Source organism: Prionailurus viverrinus, chromosome B2, assembly GCF_022837055.1.
Source record: "Prionailurus viverrinus isolate Anna chromosome B2, UM_Priviv_1.0, whole genome shotgun sequence".
In the NCBI taxonomy this organism is placed as follows: domain Eukaryota; kingdom Metazoa; phylum Chordata; class Mammalia; order Carnivora; family Felidae; genus Prionailurus; species Prionailurus viverrinus.
Window position 1 is genome coordinate 54,897,259 of NC_062565.1, and position 25,944 is coordinate 54,923,202.

Genomic DNA, 25,944 nt, shown 5'->3' on the forward strand with positions numbered 1-25,944 from the left:
GTAGTTTTATTATCTACATTTATTAACTTTCCTATTCACTTAGTGGGTGATTATTTATTTAAATTTAAAGATTATTTTTGTTTTCAGAGAGAGAGCTCACCTGTGCAAGTGCGGAGGGGCAGAGAGAAAGGGAGAGAGAATCCCAAGCAGTCTCCATGCTGTCAATGTGAAGCCTGACATGGGGCTCGACAGGAACCATGAGATCAGGACCTGAGCCCAAATCAAGAGTTGGACACTTAGCTACTGACCCACCCAGGCACCCTTTGCTTAGTGGGTTTCTTTAAAACATTGATTGTCCTCTAGTTAAGTAATAAAGAAAATTTGTTATTTTATACTGTGTTAGGCATAAAGTGCTAACAAAGTATAAAATGATGATGATGCTATATGAAATAGCTTTCTTAAAAAGTCTGAAAAAGCATTGTGGTCGTACCTGTAATACATTAGCAGCTAACAACTAATTTGTTTGGTGCTGTACTTTCTATAATGATGGAAGTGTTCTGTGCTATTCCATCCAGTTTTGTTTATAAAACAAAATTTGATAAACTGAGCTGAGGGCAGACAGACTACTGATACTGAGACTCACCAAAGGTTTAATACCCTTTCAGTTGTTTACAACTACTACTGAGAAAGTAATTATATAAAAGATAATACAAAGTGAATTTAAAAAGCCTATTTTTAATTGAGCTACCTTGGTCCTTGACATATTGCTCACAGACAATCTAAAGGAGGCTACTAAGGACATCCACCAAAGGAGTCTAACGGTGTGTCTTCTCAGATCTTGAGAGGTCTGCCCCTAACCACCCGAATTAAAGCACACCCCTCCATTGCTTTATGATATACCTTATTCCTTTTTCTTCACAGAAATATCACTAGCTGGTGTTTTGTTTGTTTGTTTGTTCATTTGTTTGTTCATTTTGTTTTGTTCATTCGTCTGCAGCATAAGCTCCATGAGAACAAGAAATAATGTTCACCTTGTTTACTGCTATCCTTCTATTACTTTCAACAGTGGCTGGCAAAATAAGACCTCAGTAAACCCTTGAATGAGTGAATGAATGGGAAAAAACACTCTCAGGTTTTAAAATTTTACCTCTCATTTAGTTTTTTAAAGCTACTGTTAAAAAATTCAGTGAAATAAATTTTAATGAACTTACTGGCTTTGTTCAGTGATTCGTGATTCATGAATCAGGCAGCATCCAATCTAACAGATACAAATGAGCTCCTAGAAACTGTACAGAATGAAAGACCTTTATAGGCAGAAGGGAGTAGGAACAAGGAAATTATACTAGATAAATGAGGCTTGGTTGTTGCAAAGTCACTTTTCTTTAGGGCTTGGCAGGGGTCTGTTGGGTAGATTACCTAACTAGTGCTGATTAGGTGATTCCTGATTGACTGGTTTAAGATTCCATTTCTGGGAGAACTGAAACTGTAATTAAGTCTTAGTGTAAGTGACTCCATTTTGGGCCTCTTGTCTTGTTTTTAACACTACTAAGTGTTGAGACTGAATGGGATGGTAGTTTGGATAGAAAGCTGGTGGCTTTTCTCTCATTTCTAAGTAAAAATTCTGATACTCTACCTTTGCAGAAATTCAGTCCTGGTTTTGTTGTTTGGGAATTTGGGATTCTTTCATAAATCAGGAACTAATCATGGAGGACTGAGAGTGCTTTCTGTTCCTCAATGTGACCTCAGAAGAGAGATCCCTTTTTTTCTCCCCATTGAATTCGGATTTTGAAAATGCTCATTTAAAAAGTGAAACAAAAAAGCCTGTTATGTTCCTTGTTGTTTTTATCTGTGAAATGACAGCTTTAAACATTATGACCATCATTAATGGCTGTTCAAAACCAAAGGGGTCTATAGGGAAAGTGTGTGACTTCTGGACTGTCACTTTAAGTCCTCATTAGCTATTGCCTTTATCTTGTCTTTGTCCACTTTCCCCCAGAAACCCCAAAACATTGTGTCCCTGATTCTCTGCTGTTATTAGGGAAAGATGTGAGAGGTAATCCTAGAGTTACATAAACTTGTGATAGCCAATCTCAGAAGCATTCTACACTCTGTAACTATTTGTGGGGGAATGGGAAGATATCCATCAATTTAATGTATTCTGCTGGATGTTTGATCTTTAGTCCATGGTCCCCCCATCCCTCTATATTTCATTATCATTCTCTCAGGCAGCTTTTCTTTATTGTAATCATTTGACTACTCTAAGTCAGATCCAATTCAGAACAGCCTCTCTTTAGGGGATTATTATACTACCAGAATATACACTAAGAATGTAAAGGAATATGAAAAATTTACTTAGGAAAATAGAGATATTTGTTTGGGGCTTTATTTTTTTTTTAACTTATTTATTTATTTATTTATTTATTTATTTATTTTTCAACGTTTAATTATTTTTGGGACAGCGGGAGACAGAGCATGAACCGGGGAGGGTCAGAGAGAGAGGGAGACACAGAATCAGAAACAGGCTCCAGGCTCTCAGCCATCAGCCCAGAGCCCGACGCGGGGCTCGAACTCACGGACTGCGAGATCGTGACCTGGCTGAAGTCGGACGCTTAACCGACTGCGCCACCCAGGCGCCCCCATTTTTATTTATTTTTGAGAGAAAGAGCACATGAGCCAGGTAGGGGCAGAGAGAGAGAGAGAGAGAGAGAGAGAGAGAGAGACAGACAGACAGACAGACAGAGGACCCAAAGCAGGCTCCCCACTGACAGCAGTGAGCCCCATGCAGGGCTTGAATTCATGATTGTGAGATCATGACCTGAGCTGAAGTTGGACACTCAACCGACTGAGCCACCCAGGTGCCCCTGTTGGGGGCTTTAAGTGTGTATATTGAAAATACCTATGTAAGGCTATAGTTTGTATCTTATAAGGATGTATGTGTTTTGCTTTTTAAATCAGTTTTATTGAGGTATAATTTATACACAATGAAATGCACTCATTTTAATGGAATAGTTTAATGACTTTTGACTTTTGTAAAGTAGAGGTGTTTTTGATAGAGAAATGAGATGCAGCTTTCATCTCTCTTACAGTTCATTGGATTATTGCAGATTAGAAATTGGAATAAATAGGAAAATATGGAAAGATGCGGCCAACCTAATTAAAGTAGAAGTTGTGCCATTTATGGTTCTTACCTGCTGTGACAACCCATATGGTCCTGATATTTATTGGATATGTGAGTCCTGATATTTATTGGATATGTGAGTCTCCTAGAATCATACAATTTCTCTCAATTGTAGAGAAATATAGATCATTCCACTGTGTATTGTCTGCTGGTAGTTTTTTGGGGAGTTTTTTAAGTGCAAAATTTGAGTAAACCTCATGCTTGTGGAAAAATCATTTACATTCAATTTATAACAATGTTATTGATTGTGTTCTCATTTGGAATAACTGCAGGGAAAATCACCTGGGCTAACAGGAGTTGGATACCATTTACTAGGGACCTAGCTTGTAAAAAGAAACTCATTTCAATTTCTATGGTGACAGCTGTTGAGTGAATTTTCCTGTGATACCCTTCACAGCAGGAAATGATATATTGTAACTTCATCTTCCTTGATATCTTACCCACCCAACAAATCCAAACCGCAGGGACTGTGCTCTCTAAATGTCTGAATAGCCTGGCTTATGTGGGTAGACTATTTTTTTCAACGTCCAAAGTGGGTAAAATTGTGATTGCAAAAGTGGATATATGGGTGATACACAAAACCTTTGTTTCCTCTTCCTGAAATTGTTTTTCCATTTGTGCCATGATCGCACCTGGCTTTATGTGAAAAGGTTGTATTGGAACTTGGTATATTTTTATAGAATGATGTAGAAGAATATAGTTCATTTTGAAAGATGTATTAGATTACTTTTTAATGGTTCAAATAAATATGTTTCCTTGATATAGACATCAGTTTTGATTACTTGTGGTGCATTCTTCACTGCTTTTTTATTTTATACCAGTTTTTAAGATATGATAAACTGTAGGTTGCCAAAGTAAATAGTGTTAACCTCTTCAGGTTCAAGAGGACTGGGAAATGCTTAACAAAGAAAGGAAATATTTTTTATATGCTGCTATTTTATGACCCTCAGAATCTGTTGACAGGGAGGGAGGGCAGAGAGACATTTCTGAGGATGGGAGAGGAATTCTCTCCAGTCTGGCCCAGGGTTTTCCTGTCATCCTATTCATATCCCACCTAGCATGCATGTCTTCTTACAAATGAGAGAATGGACAGTTGTCATTAGGTGTTGAAGTGAGCCAGGCAGCCCCCCAAACTCCCAGATAGAAATGTGTCACAGCTTTGTTTTTTCCCAAGGAAACCTTTCATGCTCCTTCCAAGCTAATCAGGATTCAAGATTGCTTTCCTAATACTATAGGTGGCAACCTGTGGCTAAAATTTAAAAACTTGATTCCCAAGTAAAATGTGAAAGCAAGCATATTTGCAGTAGACTTGAGGCACTTCCTTTAGTGGACCCAATTGCAGTTTATATTTTGCTAATGACCTGCAGAGATGAGTCTTAACTTGAAGTCAAGGTGAGTCAGTTGGCTATTATATAGGTGTGCCTAGTCCTCAAGAGAATCATTTGATTGCCTAATGTCATTATGTCCTCCTCACTCTGTAACAGTCCTGTCCAGTGAAAACATGATTGCCCCAGGAAACAAATGTGAGCTTCATAGGTAATTTTAAATTACTTAAGTGAAATTAACTTTAATAATACCTTGTTTAGCTCATACCCAAAATATCATTTCAACATGTAATTATATGAAAAAAGTTGAGTGAACTGTTTTACAGTAATTTTTTCATACTAAGTCTTTGAAACCCAGTGTATACTTTACATGTATTGAACATCTTAATTTAGACTAAGCTGCATTTCAAGTGCTCAGTAGTCACATTTGGTAAATGGCTACTATACTGGACAGTGTTGTAGCTCTACAAGACTGGATTCCATTGAAATCTCCAGTGTTTGACGTTGAATTTTTACACTTTGTAAACTTCCTAAGAGTGTTAGTTTAGACAAAACTTTCCAGATCATGAGATTATTCAAAGACATCTAAATTATTCCACTTGCAAACTAAATATTTTATGTGATAGTATAAAGAAGGTAGGAAAGAAACATATTTACTAATATTTAAGAGATGAAGCTGGTGAATTTTAGGAATAGAGAAAATCAATAACCAAAATGTTCAAATGCAATAAATTTAAGCCTGGATGTTCGTGATGATAATGATAACAATTTGAGTGAAAAATGCGATAAACTCTTTGACAGATACCTCATTTGATCCTCACAACAGCCCTTTGAGGAAGGTACTTTTGTGATCCCTTTTATGGTGTCTGTTTCCCAGTGAGGAAGCAAAGAATAAATAAAAGGTGTTTACAAAGTCACACAGATAGCGAGTGTATGCAAACCCATGACTAGTGGATTCTGAAATCTGTCATCTTCATCACTCTACTTACTCCTTTATTATTCTGTTCTGCCCACGTGTTTGCCTTGGGCAAACTGGACTTGGAAAATGTATGCAAATGCAGGGAGGGGGGCTGCAGAGAATTCCTGAAGTGTTATAACTATTCCATGACTCCTTGTTTATTCCATCACGTTTTCATATAGTCAGAAAGGGAGAAAATGATTGGAGAAGTGATCACCTGTGAAAAGCTGACTTTTGACCTCTCATTTTGTCCATTTTGCCCTGTGGCATTTATGTCACAGTAGCAGAGCTCTTGAATCCACTCTTGGAGCCAAGGTGCAATGATCCCTCTTCTGCTAACGATAAGCACCACAGCATGAAAAGACTATTTTTTTTTTTTTCCTTAACCAGCTAATCTTGCAGTGGAGACTCAGAGATCCACTTTGATATAATTTCTTCATTTTGTCTCCAGTGCTCAGTTTCAACACTCAAAAACAGTTCCCTGTTGAGTACCTAAGTGCTCATATTGATATTTGTGGTGTATTGAACAGGACTTAAATTTCTCGTTTTTACAAAGACTAGGAGTAGATCTGCCTTTCACCTGTGATTCACAGATCAAATGTGTGCAGCTTTATCTTTATGTATATCCACTGTATTTTTTATTCTGTAAAGTAGATGTTGTGTGGTAGTGTTTGGGGGAAAACTCCAGTTCTGTGTTGATATAATTAAATATACTTTCCTGTCTCATTTGTCCCTCCACCACCCCACCCTTGAATTGTTCAGTTTGAGTTCAGTTAGGATCATTTTAAGTTTGGTTACATAGATATGTATTCTGGATATTTTGAAAGTCTTTTCAACCTTTCAGGTTTTAATTCATTTGAAACTGTTAGCTTTATAATTTTCTATTTACTGTGATTTTTAGCTATATTGGAAAACTAACTGTGCTTACCTCTTACTGTTTAATGAGCAAGGAAATAGGGGAGGAAAAAGTTCCTCAAATATGACTGAGTTTTAATTAAGTTGCGTGTAAGTTTATTGAACAAATGATACAGTAATAAAATGCTTTTTTATTTTGTATGCTATTCTCTTACTGTAGAGATTAGATAATTTAGCACCATCGCCTCAAAACAAAACAAAAAAATACGGACAGTCACTGAATTACTTCTGTGTAATCAAAGGATTTCTTGTATACAACCATAAAATTCTCTTTTCTTAGAAAATACTTAATTTGCATATATTTAGTTCTTTTTCTTTTTTTAAGCTGATTAATTTATTTTGAGAGAGAGCGAGCGTGCACAGGACAGGGACAGAGAGAGAGAAGAGAGTGAGAGAATCCCAAGCAGGCCTCCTTCCGACATTGTGGAGCCCAACTTGAGGGCTTGACTTCATAAACCAGGAGGTCATGACCTGAACTGAAATCAAGAGTCAGACACTTAACCTACTGAGCCACTCAGGCATCCTGACTCTTGAAGTATGTTTAGGTGTTTAAAGGTTTAAACTTGACAAAACCTCAAATTTTCATTAAGATGGTGACTTAGCACTATGTAATTGGAAAAGGAGATAGGATTTAAAGTTTGCTTTTAATTTTAATGGTTTTTGTTTAGAGACCTGCACTATAGGACCTATCTACCCAATTTCAGTTTCTTTTTTTCCCCCCCTCCTTTGCCTCTCCTTGTCTTTTCCACTACATAACCCAACTTCTTCATCTGTAAAGAAATTGATTTAGAAATTTCCATGGTGGGGCGGGCACCTGGGTGGCTTAGTCGGTTAGGCATCCGACTTTGGCTCAGGTCATGGTCTCCTGGTTGGTGAGTTCGAGCCCCTCATCGGGCTCTATGCTGACAGCTCAGAACCTGGAGCCTGCTTCAGATTCTGTGTCTCCACCTCTCTCCGCCCCTCCCATGCTCATGCTCTGTCTCTTTCTGTCTTTCAGTAATAAATAAATGCTTAAAAAAAATTTTTTTTAAAGAAATTTCAATGGCTTGGGGCCTCTGGGTGGCTCAGTTGGTTGAATGACCAACTTCGGCTCAGGTCATGATCTCACGGTTTGAGAGTTCGAGCCCAGAGTCAGGTTCTGTGCTAACAGCTCAGCGCCTGGAGCCTGCTTCAGATTCAGTGTCTCCCTCACTCCCCTCCCCTCCCCCGCTTGCACTTCTCTCTCTTTCTCTCTCTCTCTCTCTCTCTCTCTCTCTCTCTCAAAAATAAACATTAAAAAAAAGATTTCCGTGGCTTTGCTTATCTCTTTCTGCTTGTCCCTCTGATAAAGTGCCCACCCTCCAGATCCTGAGAAAGACTTTCTTATTAGCCCAGAATCCCACCTCCTTATCACATAGTTACTTTTAAACCCCTCCAATAACCTTGTTAAATTCCTATGACATCACATACTTTTATGAACCTGGTTAAAATTTAAGAATATTTTAATGCATATGCATGCAGTTGGTAAACTGCATGCAAATGATAAGAGTACTAAAATAACCAGGACTTTGCCTTTTCTGTGGTCATGACATCCTAGTTCTAAACCTCTGAGCTCAGATTATTTTCTGACTATAATCTCCTGCTCTTCTGCTTACTCTGCAGTCCCTGATTCTCGCTGATTGTCCTCCTCTTATCTCATCCTTCTGTACTAGGCCTCAGGTCTGTGTTTCCAACACATATCACTCTGTTCAGTGCCATTTCTTTGCTCAAGAAGCTTTAATGCTGCACATTGGTTATTTCTCCTCACACCCTTCTTTTAAAGAGACCTGTTTTCTGTGGACTCCAGGAGCGTTTGTTTTGAGCATTGTTGTGGCACTCCCCACACTGTGCTTTCTGAATTGTCTCTGGATCCTTCATTACTTTTTGACTCTTCCATGGTCACAGAGATGCTTAATGAGTGATTGAGTGGCTAAAGGGACTCTTGAAAGTTTTGGGGGATTTTGTTTGTTTTGTGTTTTTGTTTTGTTTTGTTTTCGGTAATTAGAATCTGTTATATCCTGATGAGGACAACAGCTGGGATGTGGGAGAAGTTTGTTAGAGAGTCTGACAGTCTAATGACATTAAACAAATTAAGCTTTGTCCTTGGGCTTTATGCATTTACATGGTTCTGCTGGGGAGTGAAATTATTTATGATTCAGGTACATTGTAGTTAACTGTTACATTTTCGCAACTGTGCTGTATCCTTATACAACTGGATGTGTTCAGATACTATTCTAATGTAATTGAATACTCACTGAATCACATCTTTATGTTTTCACTACTTTTCTGGCTCTTTGGCAACTTGAGAAAACTGTAACATTTCACCCTTTGTGTGTTTCATTTGCTACTATAGCAAGTAAGAGATAACTTATGCATGGAAGATGCACCTAAATAAATCACTGTAATTCCTAATCCCTTACCAGCAAGCATTAAGTCAAACCTTGATTTTTCAAGATTCTGTGATCAAAAGTTCCTCTTCATATTTCACAAAATAGTTATTAGTGACATAATTTGAATTTTGTGTCCCATTAACATGCTTTGGTTTGCTGTATTGAAAAAAGGGTATTTGTGGTACATCTTAATTTATTCTCTAATGAAAGCTTAGAAGCTGGAAAGCTTAGAAGCTTAGAAGTTGCCTACATAATCTCCTTTGTTGAAAATTGTACATAAGTGACAGTGAGTGTTTCTCAAAATAAAACTGATTATTTAAAATAGAAAACAGTATTTTCTGGTGAGTTTGCGTGCCCACATGTGTGTATGTGTGTGTGTATCTTGAACCAATTTTTTGTTGTTAAAATTTGCTATTTCTGTGTTTCCCCAATACAGCGATTTAAAAAATGTTCATAAAATTGATCTGTTTTTTTAAATTGTGAAAATAAGAATGTATCTTGACAGTCCATTTTTTATATTTTTGTTTGTTAGTGTAGCAGCTGCTTTCACTTGGAAGCAGGATGATACAAAGCTGACATGGGCTTTGAATGTGGTACAGAGTGCCTCACCTTTCCTGGGTCCCTGCTATGAATCTCAGTTAGTAACATCCCTTGGCACTTCCAAGTAAAAGCCAAAGAGCCAGTTTCATGTGAATTGTTTCTTAAGGATTTTTATCCATTTATGGTGGCATTATTTGTTTCTTTTTCTTCTTTCATTGCCTTCCTTTTTCCATCGAGTGCCACCACTTTTCTTCAGCCTCTCACCTTTTCTGCCTGTAGTATTTCAGTGTTCTTCCAACTGATTTTCTGTTGCCCAGGCGCTGCCCTTTTTAGTTCTTTCTCCACATTGCTTTCTTTCTCAAGTATAAACATTTATGTGAATTCTTGCCTAAATCTTTTCATAGTTTTTTATTGCCTACATAGCGTTGGGTGCAACACTTCTTGTGATTTGCCTTTTTTGTACTGTATCTGAAAATTCCTGCCACCTCCGTTTCATCCATCCAGTACTGGTTCAAACATGTATTAAATAGCCATATGTACCAACTCCCTAACCAAGATATAAGTTACCCCTTCTGATCATGAATGAGTAGAGGAGAAATCTCATTCCTAATTCTGGTGCTTAACATCTTCATTTGTGTCATTTTTCCTCCCATGGGTTTCATGCTTGCCCTTACGGGGTTGGCTGGTGGCCATCTTTCTGTCTATTGATAATATTTTTAGAAGTATGAGGTCTCTATACAGTTTCCTTATATTCTGTCTGTAGTTATTTATACTCATTAGTCTTTACATTAATCATTGCTACCAGTCTCTTTTGTTTCCCCCTTGAAATTTAGCTCTTTTGCATAGCCCATTAAACTGTGGAGGAACAAGTATTTTATAGTGCCATTCAGGCAAGTGTGTGTCCTCTTAAATATCTTCTCTTTGTATTTAGTATACTGCAATAATCTGGGCTGAGAAAAACTTCTTTGTGGGATAGTATATCATTTGGTTCTGTATACTCAATAAGTAGTCATGTTTGTGCATCATTTTACCATTTATAGAGGACATTTGTATTTGTTAATCTTTTAAATCTAAATAGTCCTTTTTAAAAAATGTTTATTTTGAGAGAGAGAGAGTGCAAGCAAGGGAGGGGCAGAGAAGGAGAGAGAATCCTAAGCAAGCTCTATGCTCAGCATGGAGCCCAACATAGGGCTCGATCTCAGAACGGTGAAATCATGACCTGAGCCAAAATCAAGAGTCAGACACTTAATCGATTACGCCACCCAGGAACCCTAAACAGTATTTGTAGACTGAAAAGCTGAAGCTTGTAAAGGTCAACAGTGTCCCAGTACCTCCTAGCAGGTTGATTGCTCCTCTGTAGGATCATGCTGCCTCCTTTCCCATCCTGTCTTTTTGTGCTTCGTGGTCAAGACTGCAGTTTCTTTGTGTACTAAAATACAGTTTACCGATTTTAATTAGCACTTTGAATATATCATTTCATTTCTCCAGTATTTCTGTTAGACAAGCCTGGCATTATTAATTCTGTTTACAAATGAGGATAGTGCAAATCAGGGCAGTTGAATGACTTGCCCCAGTTTGCCAAACTAATGATTAAAAAACAAGAACATATCTCTAGATTCTAGCCTACTGCTATTTCCATTGCCTCATGCTGCCTCTTTGCTCTACTGTAATATAAGTTGGAAAGTGAAATAGGTTTTTATTTGGGGGATTTCACTGAAACAACTCTCCGTTATACTGTATATTAAAATGTGAAATATTAAAATTAAATGAAGACTACTATTGGCTTAATTTAGCATGAGTTTTGTATGCCATGCTACTACTATGATAAACGGAATGGTTAGAATCCAATGATACATTAATTGTCCAAAATATGTTACTGAAAGGAGAAATAATACCACAGGCAAGAAAATGTGTTTTAGAGATTGGGAATCATCCTGTACTACTCATTGGCATTCTGCTACTCCTGCTCTCAGATTAATTCTGAGGCCATTCTTAGCCTATGGAGGCAGAACTCTCGGGATGGGAGATCTACATTTGGAACAGTCTCCTAGGCAGTGGCTGCAGCATCCCAAGATATACTCTGGTTTTGCTTCATAATTCATACCCATTGTTTAATCAGCAGATGGATTGATTGCAAGAATAATAGCCTTTCTACAGAGCATCTCGAGTGTGTGTGTTGTTTAGCAGCAAGAGTCTATACTGAGCAGGTATTAGGTAGAGAGTCTGGAATTCTTTAGGATTGTAGTGCTACTTTACTCCAGAATTTTTCTTTAGTTGTGGAGTCTGCATAAACCTTGGTTTGACTGTGGGTTTCTATGTAATCTCGCAGCTGTTGTTTGTTGTGTCATTCCTGAATGTCTGCATCTGAATCAGTGTTGGAGTTGGGCATTGTGTCAAGAAGCTGAAAATTTACAAAGTTAGATGGCTTTAGATGATAGATACCATGTTGTTTCTTAATTTGTAAATAATGCAACAGGAAAATGAGAATACAGCAACGAAGAAGATAGTGTGGTATAGTCAAGAAACAGGGAATTGAGAAATAAAAGGTTGAATTCCCACTGCACTGTAAACTTGCCTTCTGATCTTACAAGTCTCTAGCTCCTCTGGCCCCCCATTTGTTAAATGTAAAGTTAAAACACTCTCAGGGTTGTGAGGATGTAATTAGAGGATATTGGGGTCCCTGGGTGGCTCAGTCGGTTGAGCGTTGGACTCTTGATTTCTGCTCACATCATGATCTCACAAAATAAATAAATAAAGTTAAAAAGAAAGTAAGGATGAAGGCACCTGGGTGCCTCAGTTGGTTGAGGTCTGACTTTGGTTCAGGTCATGATCTTAGGGTTTGTGAGTTCAAGCCCCATATCGGGCTCTCTGCTGTGAGCTGAGAGCCTGCTTCAGATCCTCTGTCCTCCTCTCTCTGCCCCTCCCCTGCTTGTGCTCACTCAAAAATAAAAAAAAACATTAAAAAAAACCAAGGGTGTAATTAGAAGATATAGATAAAGACTCTTTGCACATGTGCAAAGTGCTGTTCAGATGTTACTTGTTTTAATAAACAGTGGTTACCATATGTCAGGTCCTTAAAGAGAAGTTACTTCAGTTCAGACCTTCTATCAACCCTGCAAAGCAGGCATTACTATCTCCATTTGACAGATAAGGAACCTGGGGTATAGAGAGTCTGAGTAACTTGCTGAAGGACCCACACTAGTAAGTGATGGTTCCTTATTTAAGCTCCATTGTATCCCTTGCTCTGCTGCCCTGCTGTTAATAAGGGATCAATAGTAGAGACCTGAACTTTAACAATAAATTGCATTATGCTTCTAAGAAATGGAAATGACACTTTAGAAGTCAGGAGATCCAGATGGTCACTATATTTTTGTATTATTTTTGAGTAAGTTACTTAAATGTATTCTGTTAAATACCTTTAAAATACTTGGCTATGTTTCTGCCAACGTTTATATGTAAAATGTCTTACTGTGATTTTAATCTGTATCAGAATAAATTTCCTTTGAAATGATTAAAATATGTTGTAAAAATCCTATTTTAATATTTTCTTCTTTTTAATTTTAGTCATTCTTACACTGGTCAAGATTACAGTACACAGGGAAATGCTGGGAAGATTTCTTTGGATCAGATTGATTCGGTAAGCATCGCATCCTTCTAAACTTGAACCTTTGTCAATGAGGAAGCACAGATTTTCTTCAAAGATTATTCTGGGGTGAGGAGATGGGAGAGAATTTCATTTTATTGCTTGCCAACCATTTTTAAAGGAAGTCCCATGTGCTATACAGGTGAATTTTTGTAATCATAGGAAAATCAAACTTAATCAGGAAATTATTTGCATTCTGATGAACAGAATTTAATCAGTTTTTCCAAAGCGGTATTCTTTTAGGTGATGATAGCTAAATGGTATTTGTATATTTATATTTAAATACCTTATACCTAAAAGGGCGCCTGCTGGCTTAGTCAGAACATGTGACTCTTGATCTTGGAATCGTGAGTTCAAGCCCCATGTGGGGTGTAGAGATTACTTAAATATATAAACTTTAAAATAGGGGCATCTTGGTGGCTCAGTCGGTTGAGCGCCTCTTGATTTCGGCTCAGGTCATGGTATCCTGGTTCGTGAATTAGAGCCTGTGTGAGACTCTGCACTGACAGTGTGGAACCTGCTCGGATTCTCGCTCTCTGCCCCTCCCCAGCTCTCACTCTCTAAATAAATAAATAAATAAACAAACAAATAAACATTAAAAAAACAAGGATGTAATTAGAGGATATAGGTAAGGACTCTTTGCACATGCAAAGTGCTATTCAGACATTCAGATGTTACTTGTTTTAAATAGTGATTACTTCCCATATGTCAGATTTTGGAACAGAAGTTACTTTAGTTCAAATCTCCTATCAACCCTGAAAAGCAAGCATTATTATCTCCATTTGAAAGATCGGAAACCTGGGGGATAGAGAGTCTGAGTAACTTGCTAAAGCACACACACTCTCTCTCTCTCTCTCTCTCTCTCTCTCTCTTCTCTCTCTCTCAATAAAGAAATAAACAAACTTAAAAAAGTTTAAAATACATTGAGTGAATTAATGAATGAGTAAATGAATGCCCCACCCACCCACCTACCTACACACCAACCTTATACATTGAGAAGAAGAGAAATGGAAAATGCTAAGTTTGCTAGGGCTGCCATAACAAAATAATACAGACTGGTGATGCCTTAAACAACAGAAATTTATCTTCTCACAGTTCTGGAGGCTAAAATTCTGAGATGAAGGTGTTGGCAAATTTGAGGCCTCTTTCCATGACTTTTAGGTGGCCACTTTCTCCCTGTGTTCTCACGTGGTCTTTCCAGTGTGCTTGTGCATCCCTGGTGTCTCTTCCTCTTCTTAGGACACCAGTCACATTGGATCAGGGTCCCACACGCATGACTTCATTTATATTAATTCCCTCTTTAAAGACCCCAGCTCCAAATACAATCACATTCTGAGGTCTTGGTGGTTAGGACTTCAACATATGAATTTTGGTAGGTTACAGTTGATTTCATTAACACTAAGTATAGGCTCCCATGCTTGTGTTGCTACTAGATTAATGGACAGCTCATTTCAACTTCACTTTGTGGTTCTGTTGTAGAATGAAAGAGTAGTATGCTTTACTATAATTTATAGAGTTTTTCTTTTTAATGCATTGTAGAATTTCTGCTCTACCCCAAAAAGGGAAACTAAACCAGCCATAAATAATCTTTATTTAGACAGTTACCAAATTATTTACAATAAATTAAAAATACATTGACATTTTAATGCTTGGAAATAAGAATAAGGTGAGTAGGGAGAGACCAGGAGTTTTTAGAGACCAGAATGAATAGGTTGTCTTCCTGTTTGGAAAAATTATAATCAAGTACTTGCAGTTAATATGTCTAGAAATAACATAAGGATTGCTCACTTTGTACAGTTGAATTGAAATTTGTTCTCAAGGATGCCCCATCCTTTACTTTCCTCAAACAGTTATTATCTCTAACACTTCCTCTGTGCCATATGATTTGTGTTTATACTATGTGAATGGTTAGAAGTTAATTCTATTCCTGATTCAATCAAGATGTTCTGCCGTTCACAAGCAACTGTGAACTTCACTGGATACTGTGGGAAGACATAGAAATATAATCATTAATTTACTGGATATATATTGAACCCATCAATTATGTACCAGCCACTGTGCTGTGAATACAGAGGTGAATAAAACAGAAAATTCCTCTACCTTCATGGACCTTCCATGAGGGAGGTAGACAACATGTAAATAATAAATAATCAATATAATGATAAATTATCTTAAGTGCTATGATGATCATATCTGTGGGTCTATGCTTGAGACCCTGTGCTAAATTGATTAAGTGTATCTTTATCTGTACTTCTTCCTAACTATCTGTACTGCCTCGTCCTTATAACAGCATGTCATTATCACATCCCTTGATATTCTCAGTTTCTTCTTCAAATGTTTTCTTTAGATTTTTCTTCTCATTGAAATCTGGCTCTCTCAATGATGTTGTTTCTCCTGTGCCTCTTGGTCGGTTGGTCTGTCTCTCTCTCTCTCTCTCTCTCTCTCTCTCTCTCTCTCTGTCACACACACACACACACACACACACACACACACACACACACACCTTAATTTGGTATGAGATGTATCTTCCTTTGTCCATTTTACCATTTCCAAACCATTTCTCTGCCTTCCTGCCTTCCATTAGCAGAGCTATAGCTCCTTTAAAGCCCTGTAATCCCATTACAGTTCTCCTTGTTGCCTGCGTCCCTGTCTCCTGCTCTTGTTCATGGGTGACTGTAGCATGCTGTCATGGTCTCTTGCACTAGCATTACTCTTGTTACTGTTCTTCGCCTCTGCAACATCCATGTTGATAATTCATCCATGCTCTGGTCTTACAATTCCTTTGTCTGCTCATTATCCATAAGCATTTTTCTGTTCCATTGCTGCCAACCTAGACCGTATGTTTTCCATTTCCATTATTTGGATTACTTCCAGAGTATCTTCCTTGCTTCCGTATATAATCTGTTCACTACACAACAGCCAGAGTTCTCTTTGTTTATCACATCATGTCAGTCTTCTGATCTGAACCCTCTATTGAGTTTCTATCACATCTAGACTAAAATCCAAACTTATAACTATGGCCTATAATGCCATGTGTACTCATGATTCCAATTTCATCTTCTCCATTCTGTCCCATTCACACGTTTAGCCACTTGGACCTTATTGCTATCTCTGGAGCACACCATGTTCATTCCTTCTCAAGATCTTTGCTTTTGTTTCCTTTACTTGAAGCAGTATTCCTGGATCTCATTTGACTGGAATCCTGCTTAAAATAGGATCATAGCTGCAATGCCAACTCCTCAGAGAGGCTTTACTGGCCACCTAAAGTATTCCTTTCCTGTTCACACTTGATCCCATTAATCTGTTTTATTTTCAAGGCTTTTGGAATTAGATGTTACCTTTATGTCTGCATTCATTGTCTCTTCTCCCATTTGAATGTAAGTTCTTTGAGGACAGGGTATTTGACTTCTTTGTTCACTGCTAGTTCCCCAAGGCTGCACACAGAGTTGTGTTCAGTAGATATTTAGTGATTGAATGAGTAAACAGTGTTCAAGGAATTGTGCCAAAGGAAGCTGAAGTTGAACTGGGTCTTGACCAATGGCTTGGCTTTGGCTAGATGGCATGGGAAGTAGGAAGGGTTTTACCCCAGGCAGGGCCAGTGGAGTGACAAAAGTGAGAAGGAACATACAAAACATGACCATGTGATCATGGAATAACCCAACTGAATGGAGCAAAGGATTCATATTGGTATGGTAACACACTGGGCTTTTTTACCCTAGTTCCATGGCACTTGATTTATGCCCTTGTTAGAGCACCCATTATATGACTGATTTATGTGAGTTTTAGTTGTATAATAGTGACTCTTTCTTTTTATTTTGTGTAAGTGATTTAAAGGGTAAAATTACATTGTATTCATCTTCTTGTTTCCCAAGCCACCTAATACCTATTTGTTCTGTTGCACATAATTGGAAAGTAGCTAGTTACAGACATCGACAGAACCTTGAATGTTCATACTAAGGAGGTTAAATATTCATTGGTGTTTTTGGATTAGAAAAATGTTTAAGAAAAATAATTTGGTAATAGTATGAAGATACAAGAAGGAACACATGAAAACAGTAGACCTGACAAGGGAGGATAGAGGCCTGGCTGGACTAGGTTTGGGATGGAAGAATTTCAAAGTTGTTAAGATGAGAGGATAAAGAAACTGGATGGTCCCTAGAGGGAGCAGCAAAGGCAAACAAAGTGATACCTGCTCCTGCTTTGGGAGAGTTGAACTTGCGAAAAAATATGTGAGGGCATGAGAATTGTCTTGGGAGAAGGATATTGAGGAAGTCAAAGAGAATGCAATCGAAACCATAAATTAAAAAGGTTTTCTTTTTGTTAAAGTTTATTTATTAATTTTGAGAGAGAGAAAGAGACAGAGCGCAGAAGAGGCAGAGACAGAGGAAGAGAGAGAGAATCCCAATCAGGCTCCTCACTGTCAGCACAGAGCCTGATAAGGGGCTCAAACCTATGAACCCTGAGATCATGACCCGAGCTGAAACCAGGAGTCAGATGGGTAACTGACTGAGCTACCCAGGTGCCTCCATATTATTTTCTTGCAACTGCGTGTGAATCTATAATTACCTCAAAAGAAAAATTTAATTAAAAATGAAAAATAAATAAGTGAAATAAATTTTAATAATATATTTTATTCAATCCAGTATATCCAAAATTTTATCATCTCAACATGTAATCAATCAGTATAAAAATGTTAAGAAACAGTTCATCTGTAACTGCATTAAAAATGCTTTCTTATAGTTTTTGTTTTTATTCTAATTAGACTAAATTTACAGTTTGCAAATTAGATTGAGTTTGCAACAGCTATTGTGAGGAACCTGGTAAGCCTTCCACATAACAAAAAACTCTTTTTCTCGTAGCTTTCTACCAAATCCTTCCCACCTTGCATGCGACAGTTACATAAAGCTTTGCGGGAAAATCACCATCTTCGTCATGGGGGCCGAATGCAGTATGGCCTCTTCCTGAAGGGCATTGGTTTAACACTGGAACAGGCATTGCAATTCTGGAAGCAGGAATTTATCAGAGGAAAGATGGATCCAGACAAGGTAATTCTGAAAACTTACAACAGTAGCTGAAATTTTAATTTGGTTTGAAAACTTAAGGTCTGTTGGTCTATTTTTTAAATATACCTCTGAAATATAGTTGAACATTCTAAAAGATAAATGTGTCTACAATTTCATTTTGGTAAAAAACTCCCATATTAATCTAATAGATTCTAAACAAAAGATTGGGAAAGTTTAATTCAAAGGATGAGATTGAAACAGCGTTGTAAGTGGTAAAGTCATGCTTAAGAGTCATTGTCTTTGAAGGTATACTGCCAATAGCCATTATAAGACTGAACTAGGAGATACTGAGAACAAAAACAATTTTAGATGTTTTTAAATTTTTTTCTGCAGAATCTTTCATTGAGCATTTTTAGTTAGACATTAATCACTAGAAACCTGAGGACTGCTTTTCAGTCTATTCATAGTACTCAGATCCCCACTCCTATTCCTTATTTCTCTTCAGTAGTACTAGCTAATAACATTTTATTTTGGAAATACAGTTTTTTGTCCCTTGTGTGCCATGAATTAAGTTCTTTAATGCTTATTTGTTGGTTTGCTTTTTCTTAGAAAAGATAAATTATATAGAACAAAGAATATTTACCAAGTAAATTTCATAATGACACTTTATTAAGTCTTCTGTTAGTTGGCTAGAGCTGCCATAATAAAATCCCACAGCCTGGGTGCCTTAAACAACAAAAAATTATTTTTTCACAGTTCTGGAAGCTGGAAGTCTAAGATCAAGGTGTTGGCAGATTTGGTTTCTCCTGAAGCCTCTTTCCTTGGCTTCCAGATAGCTCCCTTATTGCTCTGTCCTCAAGTGACCCTTTCTCTCTCTCGGTTCACTTCTCTGATGTTTATTCCTCCTCTCATAAGGACATCAATCATATTGGGGTAGAGTCCCACCATTATGACCTTATTTAACTTTAATTAACTTCTTATTTTTATTTTTTTAAGTTTTTATTTAAATTCCAGCTAACATACAGTGTGATATTAATTTCTGGTATGCAATATAGTGATTTAGCACTTCCATACAGTACCTGGTGCTCATCACAAGTGCACTCCTTAATCCCCATCACCTGTTTAACCCATTCCCCTACCCACCTCCCCTATGGTAACCATCAGTTTGTTCTACATAGTTAAGAGTCTGCTTTTTTAGTTTGCCGGTGTCTCATAATTATCTTTTTAAATGCCATATCTCCAAATATAGTCACATTGGGAGTTAAGACTTCGACACATGAATCTTAGGAAGATACACCTCAGCTTATAACACATCTCTAGCTTTATCTTTTTTCAAAAGTTCAGATCATTTTATAATATTACAGATTTGTTTTTAAAACTGGCTTTATTGTAAATTTTTCAAAGAATCTTAAACTTATCATTTAATAGTTTTCTTTAAACACAGTTTTGGATAATGTTTCTTAGACCTTTATTATATATTTTTTTATTTTAAAGGTAACATGTTTTGATTATAGGAAATGTGAAAAATACAGAAAAATTTACCTGCCGTTTCTCCATTCAGAAATAACTATTATCACCTTTAGCCTTTCTCTCTAGGGTGTAGATAACTAGCTAGAATATTGTGTTTTAAAAGTTGACATTTCTTTAACGTAATTACCACAGGTTGTTGAATGATTTTTGAAAATATCATTTGGATGAGTTGCATGACAGTTCATCCTTTGAACGTGTTAGAATTTGTTTAATCATTCCCCTATTACTGGGCATTTCATTGTGTCTTTTTGACTCTGTCATAAATGTTATTGCAACCAATATCCTCAGCACATAAATCTTTGATTATAGCTCTGATTATGTCCTCTGTATATATTCACCAGGGAATAAATTTATCTGGTAAAAAAACTATACACAGCTTTAAAGTTTTGATGCATGTTACACAAAATGACTATTTAAAAGGTTTTAAATTAGACTCTCATCAAGCTTTATGAGAATCTTGCTCTGTCACTGGCATCATTATATATTATTACTTTAAAATATTTTTTGATCTTTTTATTAGGAATTTGATGTATTAAGTGGGCAAGGGTATTAGGGTTCTCCAGAGAAACAGAATCAAAAGAGAACCAGAGGGAGGGAGGGAAGGAGAAAAGATACTTATTATATTGAATGGCTTAGGCGATTTTGGATCCTGACAAGTCCCAAGATCTGCAGTTGGCATCCTGGAGACCCAGGAGAGCTGATAGTATAGTTCCAGTCGGAAGACTGGCAGGTTTGAGACCCAGGCAGAGCCAGTGTTTTAGTTTGAGTCTGAAGGCAGTAAAAACCCATGTCCTAGCTCAAAGCAGTCAGGCAGGAGGAAATTCTGTCTTACTCACTGGAGGGTCGGTCAGCTTTTTTGTTTTATTCAGGACTTCAGAGGATTGGAGGGGACCCACTGACACTGGGGAGGGCAGTCTGCTTTACTCAGTGTACCAGTTCAAAGGTTAATCTAATCCAGAAACACCCTCACAGACACATCCAGGATAATGTCTGACCAAATGTCTGGGCACCCTGTGGCCCAGTTAAATTGATACATAAAATTAACTGTCATAGTAGATAAGTGTTTATGAGCCTTGATTTTGAAAAGAGAGAGAAGTTGAGCTAGCATTTTAGCTTGGTTTGTGCTGTAAACTGAGAGGGGAAAGAAGAAAGGGAGAGAAAGGGAAACTTGCTGCAAGTGCTAGGCCTTTGTCTTGTGCACCTGTTCACTGACCACCTTCTTTTATGTGTGTCTGGGATGGTCTATGTATCCATGTCATCAGTATTTAATTATTTTAAATCAGTGTTTTTGAAAAACAATTTTAAATGCGACTTTTATTTTGCAGTGTAAAAGTAGTTTCCTCAAAAATTATTGTAAAAGACAATCAAATAATTTTTACCTTTCTAGATAATATATTGCAGTCTGTATTTTCATTTGCTTATTATTGATTACAGAAAATAAATTATTTTGACTGAAGATTTTAAGTTACACTTATAATTTACTGTGTCTGTCTAGTGTTCTGTTGTTAGTCTGTACCTGTAAATAAATGTTCATGCTTTTCTCAATTATATCTTCTCACATATTTTTGCAACGGAATGTCATTTAGTATCCCTGAGTTTATTAAAATATTCTCTTCAGTTTGATTACCTATTTATTGTCACATAAAATTAAAAATATTCCTTTTAAGAAGTATAGAAAATTGATGGCTTAAAATACTGCTTACAGAGAATGATTTTGAATGAAGTATATTAGGCTTTTTTTTTTTTTTTTTTTTTTTTTTTTTAGTGCTCCAATTAAAGGACCTTGGTGTTAAAGCTAGGAATGATTTGGAACATTCATTCCTTCTGTTGTATGTTGTGGTGATAGAGTCAGTTTCAACTGAAATTCTTCTATACTATTGCTTCCCAAAATACCACATATCTGATTTCTTTCTCTTTATGCATATGTCCTCATTGTACATTATTTGAGATACATTGCTTTGGACATCTGAGCAAAAATTATGGGGACTTAGCCATTGCTCCTGAGGCAACAGAGAAGTCATTTGTACCTCCAGCACTTTTGAGCCACAGTGCTGTTACCACTGCTTCCTTCCCTCATTGCACTGCCTAGTTCTAAATATTGCTTCTCCCTAATTCCTTTCTAAAAATGAAGTTCTCTTAGTGAATTGACTGCCCAATTCGTATCTGTTTCTTTCTCTCATCTTCCCTTGCTTGTGTTTGTTGCAGACATATATTTAGTTGTTGTTTAATACTTTGAATACTTTTCAATCTAAAGTTATAGTTTATGTTGGAGGGGAATTTGCTGACTGTAAAATAACCTAAAGCTGCATGTATTAGTTTTTGTAACTGTCGTCTAGAGTATAAATACTAAAGTAGCAAATCCCGAGATATCTTTTATTAAGGTTTAGCAGTTTTTGTATTACAGTCTACAGTTTCTTGTTTTATCTTATAAACATTTTTAAATAGTACTGATGCAGTTGTGGAAGCAAGTTAAGGTTCTGATGCTCACTGTTATTTTTTATTGGGAATTCAGTGTATTAAGTCAGTGCTTCTATGTATGCAAAACGTAGCCATCTGTTTATAAAATGTTTACAGAGTTGTTAGTTTGGATTGGTTATTTCCTGTTTCTTTAAAAATTTTTTCAGACTAGCATACACTCTCCAGTAGATGGTGTTAGTAATGTAGAGGTACCACCTTATATAGCTACCAGTTACTTGCTACCAGATTATACTCTTTAGTTTTGGGCACTTATCACTACTTTATATTTATTGTTTCTTAATTTATTATCTATATCCTACAGTTAGAAGAAAAACTATATAAAAGCAGGTATCTTGTCAGTCTTATTCACTGTTGCATGTCCAAGCACCTAGAACAGTGCCTGACTTATAATAGGCACTCAATAAATGTTTATTGAATGAACTGAAGAGTAAGTCTCCATACAAATAAATCCGTGGAAAACTAGAAAATTGCATGTTTTCCCCAAATTCCTTCATATAACTCAGGACACAGTACTTACACAATTGTTTGTTAATGTGCTTTTATTCCATTTATAGTGAACTTGAAGCTGAATTAAACCAAGAATTTTAATAGAACCTGAAATTTGCTATATAAGCTATTTATTTTATAAACTAGAAGAGATTTCTCATCATGGGGTTGCCAAAAGTGGTCCATGGTATAAAAAAGGTTAAGAACTTTTAAAGTTATCATAGCAGAGGATAGGGCTTTTAGTTTATTGTCCTATACTTATTTATTTAGTAATTGCAGTTTTCATTTTTCTCCTGCTATATAGAATATCAGTATTGATCTGTCTTCATTGAACTTTGCACATACCATCTTTAGAACTGTTAACAAATTGTAATATCTTTGTTTGCATGTATGTCTTATGACTAGGTTTTGAGCTACTTGAATAGAGGGACTATGACTTTTCCACTTTTGGTCTCAAGGGCTTAGCACAAGACCTGGAAGCTGTTAGATGTTAGATGTTAGCTGTTGAGCCACAGTGCTGTTATCACTGCACTGTGAATACATGGTAGATTCTGCCTAAGCTTTAAAAAGTGGCTTTGTGTATGAGAAAATACTTTTTTTGTTTCTTTTTTAGGTAGCGGTATATTTCTAACAAGTTATGAAATATTAACAGTTATTTTAGTAGCTAACCAAATTTGTTGTCTTACATGTATTTTTCTAAATCAAAATTATAGGTTGGAAGAATATATAACTACAAAGGAAGTGGTAACCAGTTATCATCACTATTATTTAATGTCCAGAAATATAGTTTCAGTTACAGTTATATACAAAATATAGTAGTCAAATTCTGATTCTCATTAAAACTACAAAGAAATATGCATATGTGTGTGTGTGTATACACATACATACTTAATCCATTTACTTTGCATTGATTACTCAACAGATTTTATTTCATCATGGGTAAGTGTTCTGGAAATACTGCAAAAAAAGACATAGCCCTTGTTTATGAGGACTTTATAGCCTCCTGGAAAAAACATAAGTGCAAATATACAAATTCAGCATGATAATTGCCATGGTTGAGATGGTCATAGGATTCTGTAGTAAAACATAGGAAGGGGCTGACAGGAAGGAGAATAGTAACTGAATGTGTCATGCAGTGGAGATGTCGTATTTGCCAGGTCAAGTTGCAAGGGAATTCCATGTTGAGTGGATTGTGTTTCAAGAGAAATGTTAGGTAAGAGAGTGTAGCCTCTGCTCTAGGTGGTAGAAATCTGAACTGTAAAAGTAGAATTGTGGCTAGAGGTGAAGTCTGTAGATACAGGCTTTTATTTTAACATAATTACTAAAGATGGATGGATTAGTAGGCCAGTAAGAGGTGGTATTGCTAGATAGGTAATTTCTGACTGGGGTTAGGTCATCTTTGTATAGTCAGTTGATAACTGTAGTTTAGTTAGATATACATAATTTCATAAGCTTGAATATTTACTAAAATTGCATAATGAATCTGGGATGTTATGAAGGTTTACTGACAAAGAGAAATAGTTTGAACGAAATTTCTACCTGCATTTCCACTTGGTTCAAATGAATTTGGCTTCTTTAAATAAGGATTTCTGATTATGGGCCAACATTAATTTTTTAAAAATGTTTTTGCTTTAGGATTTCCATTTGCTTGGTAATAAGGTGAGTTGAAAGATAGAAGTAACAAGAAAGCAATTACAAAACATGATTAGTGAAAGGAAAGTATTGCTAGAGGAAGTTATTAAAGTGGATCGTGTTAGTGTTTCTTGAACATCAGTCTTGAGTTAGGATTTGAAAGAAGTGAATGACATGGATGAATACAGAGGTAGGGAAGGAAAATAATGTACACTGAACAGGAAATGAGGGAAAGGTAGTCAAAGCATTGTTCATGCTTCTATTATTTGTTTTTATTATTTGATAATTGTTTCATTATTTACTATTTATTCACTGAGGGCTTTTTTCTCTGGCCAGCTAATTTGGGAATTGTTGAGATTTGGGGATGTTGTCATTTTTAAATTGCTGTTTTCAGGCTTCTTTTTGGATTTTACCTTGTCAGTATATTTGAATACCATTTTTATTTGGGTGCATATTGTACTACAGGATAAGGAATTTTTGTATTAAAATATCAACCATTTCCAAGAGGAATATTCTGGTGTTATGAATGATCTTGCAGAGTAATTATTTGAGGGCATACCTGACTCCCAAAATATTAGTGTCATAAGGTAGGGTTTTTATTCTTGGACTTAATTGTATTGAGTATGAATATTTATGATATATTAAAAATTTAAAAATAAAGCCTTTTTTTGAGTATAGTTGACACGTGATGTTACCTTAATTTCAGGTATACAACATAGCAATTCAGCAAACTTAAGCTTATGCCATGCTCACCACAAGTATAGTTATAATCTATTATGATATTACTGGCTATATTCCTTGTGCTCTACCTTTTGTTCCCATGATGTATTTCTTGCATAACTGGAAACCTGTGTCTCCCACTCCCATTCACTCATTTTGCTCATTCCAACTCCCCTCTCTTCTGGCAAGCAGCAAATTGTTTTCTCTATTTATAGGTCTGAGTCTGCTTTTCATTTGTTTGTTTATTTGTTTTGATTTTAGATTACACACATAAGTTAAATCATGTGGTATTTGTCTCTGTTTTATTTCACTTAGCATAGTAACCTCTACGTCCATTCATGCTGTTACAAATGGCAGGATCTCATCCTTTATTATGGCTGAGTAATTTTCTATAATGTATGTATACGCGCGCGCGTGCGCGCGCGCACACACACACACCACTTTATCTGTTCATCTATCGATGGACACTTGGGCGGCTTCCGTATCTTGGCTATTGTAAATAATATTGCAATAAACATAGGGATATATACATTAAAAAAAATTATTGTTGGCATTTCTTTGGATAAATACCCAGAAGTGAAGTAACTGGGTCATAGGGTAATTCTGTTTTTGATTTTTTTAGGAAACTCCATACTCTTTTCCACACTGGCTGTACCAGTTTACATTTCCACCAGCAGTGCACGAGGGATTATTTTTCTTCACATTTTTGTTAACATTTGTTATTTGTCATCATTTGGATACTAGCCATTCTTACAGGTGTGAGGTGATATCTCATTGTTTTTGATTTGTATCTTTCTGATGATTAGTGATGTTGAACATCTTCCCATGTGTCTGTTGGCCATCAGTATGTCATCTTTGGAAAAATGTTGATAAGGTTCTCTGCCCTATTTTTAATCAAATTACTTGTTTTGGGGATGTGGGGTTGTAGAAGTTCTTTCTATATTTTGGATATTAACCCCTTGTTGGATACATCATTTGCAATAGGTTCAATGGGTTGACTTTTTGTTCTTTTGTTTGCTGTGCAAAGCTTTTTATTTTAATGTAGTCCCAGTAGTTTATTTTTGCTTTTGTTTCCCTTGCCTTAGGAGATCTTCTAGAAAGATGTTGCCAAGGCCAATGTCAAATTCCTGCTTGTGTTCTCTTCTAGGATTTTTATGGTTTCAGGTTTCACATTTAAGGTCTTTACTC

At 36.4% G+C, this 25,944-nt stretch overlaps 1 protein-coding gene across 2 annotated transcripts in view; it reads left to right on the plus strand.

Moving 5' to 3' along the window:
• Nucleotides 1-25,944, plus strand: part of PRIM2 (DNA primase subunit 2) — a 350,775-nt gene that overhangs the window by 191,131 nt on the left and 133,700 nt on the right. For both annotated transcript variants that reach the window (XM_047860694.1, XM_047860693.1), the window contains exons 9-10: nt 12,829-12,901; nt 17,767-17,952. In XM_047860694.1, the coding sequence (XP_047716650.1) occupies nt 12,829-12,901; nt 17,767-17,952 (259 nt within the window). The remainder of the gene's footprint in view (nt 1-12,828; nt 12,902-17,766; nt 17,953-25,944) is intronic.